Here is a 5,423-nt window from a genome sequence, read left to right on the forward strand (position 1 = left end):
CCCAACTGGGAAAGGAAACGATCCTAACTTCAAAACACTCTTTGAGACTCACACGGCTTCTATAGTACTGGATTGATTAATAAAAAATTATATAGATAATATTTACAGTAAATGAATAGCCAAATAGAAACCAAAATAGGAAACGAATTCCTGATTCAACTTGGATTCAGACTCTATAATCTATATACATACAAAATCTCCATTCAAAAGCTCTCATTCTCTCACTTTCACCTTCTACTTTCTAATGAAACGCAACACTTCTTTTATCCAAGAAACTCAAGCGCCAGAAATCGTAGTTTAGTTTTTGCTCATCCAACAACAAATAGATTTTATACAACTGCTTTCCAGATGCAGCACCCTTCTTCTTTACCTCCTACTGACATCTTCCCTCTAACTTCAGAATTTGTTGCGGCTTTGCAAGTTCCCGAAAGCCATAATCATCATTATACATCCATGGATTGGGTTAAAGTAAGAGTTCTTGGTAAGGGTTCTTTTGGTGTAGTCTATCTTGCAGTTCCAACCTTTGGTAATTTTCCTTGCTTTGCTGTGAAATCGACAATATTGAAACATTCTTCTTCACTCCAAAAAGAAAGGAGAATTCTTGAGAAGCTTTCTTGTTTACCAGAGATTGTGGAATGTTTAGGAGCGAATATAGACTATGAACATAGGGTCGGGTTTGTTTACAATCTATATCTCGAATATGCAGCTGGAGGAACATTGCTAGATGTGATAAGGAGTGGTGGTAAATTATCTGAACCTGAAGTTCAACACTATACTCGCTTAATATTGAAGGGTCTTTGTAGCATTCATGAAAAGGGTTATGTGCATTGTGATCTTAAACCAGCCAATATTCTTGTTTTCCCGCAAAAAGATGGGATAAATAGTATTAAAATAGCAGATTTTGGATTAGCAAAAGAGCCTAATGAAACACTAAATCCAAACTGTTACAAGTTTAGGTTTAGAGGTACACCTATTTATATGCCGCCAGAATCTGTTGCGTTTGGTGAGATTGATACAGCATTAGACATATGGTCTCTTGGTTGTATTGTAGTGGAGATGTTTACTGGGAGAACAGCTATGCAATGGACGAACGAGAAGACTGTCATGTATGAATTGACTGAGTTGAAAAAGACACCAATCATACCAGAAAATATGTCAGACAAGGGAAAAGTTTTCTTGATGAAATGCTTTTCTGCAAATCCTAGGGAGCGGTGGACAGCGAAGAAGCTACTGGAGCATCCTTTTATTATTGATGAAATTATGTCTGAGAGTCAAGTGATCCAAGAAAAATCATCTCTTTTGTTGCCATCCATGTGTTATCCTGAGTTAGGTTTTGTTTGAGGGTTTAAGGAAACATTTAATACTTGTTAATTTTGTAGAGAATTTATATAAAAATCATTTCAGAAAATCTTTAAAATCTATGATGAATGTCATCATCTATTTCAAGTTTGATTCCTATTAAGGAAAATTGCGGATTCTTTTCTTTTTTTTAGCTATTGCAAAGCATCTTTGAAGCAGGAGTTTGTTAAACGGCCCCTTCCCAATATCTACTAATATTTGTAGCCACTCAGATTTTTTCTTTTTTCTTTTTTTTTTTTACTAGGGTTGTCTGGGCTAACATGTGTATACCTTAACTAATCTTCCGAAACCCTGAAGTGAACGATCGAGTAAATCTCCTTAGTGGTCACCCTATTAGTGCCTAATGAGACTTGAACTCATGTTAGACTTTTTACTCTTTCATCATCAGGTCATTCAATGGTGATTCACTTATAAATTTTTAATTCGCCAAATCTAAGTGAATGCAGATATCTTGGACTTGAGGTTATGTATCCATAAAGCAAGGATGCATAATTTTGCATGCAGCTCAAATGAATGCAATATAAATGAAATTTTTTGTGTTTAACATATTTTACGATTATAAATAAGATGAAACTCGTACTGCATGTTCCTCTATCTTATTATAATGCAATTCATGATTTGCATGTATATACTATAATCTCTATAAGTCGATCAGTTTCCTAACAGCCAATTAAGTAATTTGAACAAAAAAATCGTCAAACTTAAGAATGTATTTAGCTTTATAATTTGTTCACGCCATCCTAACTTTTACTGATCCACTATAGTATAAGCTACTCCAAGAAGCATTTGTTTGCCATCTCTGTTTGTTCTTATCAACATAATTGATACAGTATAATTGATAAAGATAAAGTAGAATAATTGCAGAAAACAATCCAGAATAGCTATGGAAAAAAATTCAATGCCTTAAAATCTTTGTCTAAGATTGAGCAAAAACAAAGCGTTCATTCCTGCTAATTCTTAGAGGAAGTCGGCCTTTTTGAGAACTTTGTTTGCCCTCCCTGTTTGTTCTTCTCAGATGTATTCCAATTTTGAGAAAACTTTGTGAGACCTTGCCTCAATGCTCCAACATTAACCCCCATTATTCACCAAAATGCTTGTTACGAACATTTTAGAAACTTGTAGTTCAAGTTAGAGATTTCAAATGTTATATAATAATATGTTTTAGGGTGCATTTAGTTGGAGGTAATCCTCCGTTACTCCAATAATACCATCTTATATTACTGTTAGGGGGCGTTTGGTTCAGGAATGTTAGATTACTGAGAATGTTGGATTACTGGAAAAATAGATTACCTTGAAAGATTACTGGGAATCTTTAAGAAAATGTGTTTGGTTAGTTGGTGGGTATGTTATATTAATATGGTTGGTTATGGGGAATAAATTGGTAGATATGTTATTTAAATTACTAAATTGTCCCCTTTACAAATATTAATATAATATTATTTTTATTATTAATTTTTGAATAATTTTTGGCCATTAACGGCCAGATCTGGCCTGATATGGCCGTTTTCGGCCATCAATATGGCCGAAAACGGCCATAGCGATGACTCCCGGAGCCTCCCACCGAAACTCGTTCTTTTTTAGGGACTCCAGCGAGTTTTCCGAGGCGGTCCGTGGTGGTTGGCCGCTGTAGGCGATGGTGGCTGGGTGGCAGTGGTGGTGGTGGCTGAGTGGCAGTGGTTTGTAAATTGTTTTAAATTCAAGGACATTATTGTCCAAAATTTTAGTTAAATAAGGGTAAAATTGAAATAGGATATTAATGTAAATTTATTTTAAAATGAGGGCATTATTGTCCAAAATTTTCATTGATAAGGGATAAAATTGTAACAAAAATGATAACCCTGGTAATCTCAGAATACCTAAGAAAATAGAGGTAATCAGATTACCTCCAATATTACCAATAGTAGTTACTATTAGTATTTGAAGATTACCGGAATCTTATATTACTTGATAACCAAATGTGGTAATCAAGTAATATCAGATGACATTACCCCAATAATCTGACATTATCGCCAACCAAACGCCCCCTTATTACCATGTTTAGTTATTAAGTAATAAAAGATTTCTGATAATTCTCTAATACCAATAGTAATTACAATAGATTATATAAGGGATAATCTAAATATCACCCCCTTCTCAGTTATTCTAAGATTATTTGATACTTTTAATTTTGTTATAATTTTACTCCTAATTAATAATATTATATAATAATATTATATTATAATTAATATAATATTATTATACTATATTAATAATAATATTATTAAAAGCAAGGGCAATTTAGTAAAAAGCTTTTCTCAAAATTATTTTATTCCTCCCAACCAAACATATAAATTATTTGATACCCACCAATTTATTTCAATCTAACCAAACATATTTAATATAACATTCCAATAACCTTTAAGTTGCATTTGGCACGGAGATTTTTTTATCACTAAAAATGTAGGATTACCACTGAGATAAATTACTTTGAAGATTACGGGAGAATGTTATATTAATATGTTAAATTGGTTAGATTAGTGGGTATAAATAATTAAAATGTTGGTTAGAAGGAATAAAATATTATTGACAAAGGATTTTACTGAATTGCCCTCCTTTTATTATCATTATTTATTAACCCCCTACATTTGAGAATTTAGCTAAATCACCCCAAAAACAAAAGTTTAAATGTTAACAAAATACCCCCAGCCACTACAGATGACTTCGACTGCCGACCACTGCCGTCATTAATCGGAATGGTGCACGATCGGCTAGATTTGGCCGTTTCCAACCTAGTCAAAGGCCGAAAACGGCCAAATGGCCATGGATTTAACTGTTTTCGACCAGATCCGAGGCTGTTAACGGTTAGATCTGTGGCCATTAATGGCCATGGATCTGGCTATTAACGGTCGTGGATCTAGCCGAAAACGGCCAAATCTGCGACCATCTGGCCGTTTTCAGACTTCGATCTGGCCGGACAGCAAGCCAAATCTGACTAGTCATCCGTCGTTACAGTGACTGGCAGTGGTGGCTAGCGACCGACAGTCATCTACAATGGTTGGGGTTTTTAGGTGGTATTCATATAAATAGTGAGGGGCTTTTTTGTCCAAAAAATTAACTTATGAGGTCATAGTAGTCATTTTGTCCAATTTGGGTAAATTGTTATTTGATGGATTATTGAGGGCAATTGTGTCCGAAATGATTTTTGTTTAACGGCAAAATTGGTATAAAATATGGATTCCCCTAGTAATAAAAGAATAACAGGATCTGAGGTGGTAATTTGATTATCCCTTATATTACCAACAGTAAACATTATTGGTTTTACAATTTTACCGAAATCTTTTATTACTTCAAAACCAAACGTAGGAGTGTCCGGAATCTAAGATTAATAACCGGAGTTATCTTCTTAGAGCTCTAACCAAACACACCTTTAAGGTAATTTATCTTCCTATTAATATAACATTTTGAGTAATGCAACATTCCCTAAACCAAACGCCCCCTTAAGATATTAAGAATATTGAGCAACAAATTAGGTATTCCGATTTCAAATTAATATTAATGGAGAAAACTGACGAAATATGGAATGCACAAATTCCTTGATTCCTGCTAGTTGTGATCAAGGAGCAATTTTGTCATTCAATCAATCCATAATTTATGTGATTGATTGAATAATTACATGTATTTGTATTCATTATTTTCCATTTTTACATTTACAAAAATTGTATAAATTAGCATTGTACAGTGTTATACATAATGAAATATACAGAAATCCTTTTCTCTTTTCTCTTCTCTTAGCATACTTTGGCAGTATCAATATCCTAAACTGCTACTCTTTGCATCTTCATATCAATTTCTGACATGGTATCAGAGCATAGTCTTTAAGCTTCCGCACAAACAAGCCTCTCATTTCTGTCCCTGAAATCAAACAGAAAACTCGTTTTAGTTTTTTTTTTCTGCAAATGGCAGATAATCCAAACCCAACTCAAACTCAATCAAACACAGCAAACCAAACTAATGCAAACCCAAATCCAACCGGCCCAGATCAAAACCAAACCGGTCCACTCCCAACCAGTTCAATCCCAATCGGC

At 34.1% G+C, this 5,423-nt stretch overlaps 1 protein-coding gene across 1 annotated transcript; it reads left to right on the top strand.

The window, feature by feature from the left end:
- Positions 1-348: 348 nt before the first annotated feature.
- On the top strand, positions 349-1,341 carry LOC116130199 (mitogen-activated protein kinase kinase kinase 17-like). Its single transcript, XM_031415938.1, has one exon. The coding sequence runs from the start codon at positions 349-351 to the stop codon at positions 1,339-1,341; it is 993 nt and encodes a 330-aa protein (XP_031271798.1).
- The last annotated feature ends 4,082 nt before the right edge of the window (positions 1,342-5,423 follow it).

Source organism: Pistacia vera, unplaced genomic scaffold (assembly GCF_008641045.1).
Source record: "Pistacia vera cultivar Batoury unplaced genomic scaffold, PisVer_v2 Contig218, whole genome shotgun sequence".
In the NCBI taxonomy this organism is placed as follows: Eukaryota; Viridiplantae; Streptophyta; class Magnoliopsida; order Sapindales; family Anacardiaceae; genus Pistacia; species Pistacia vera.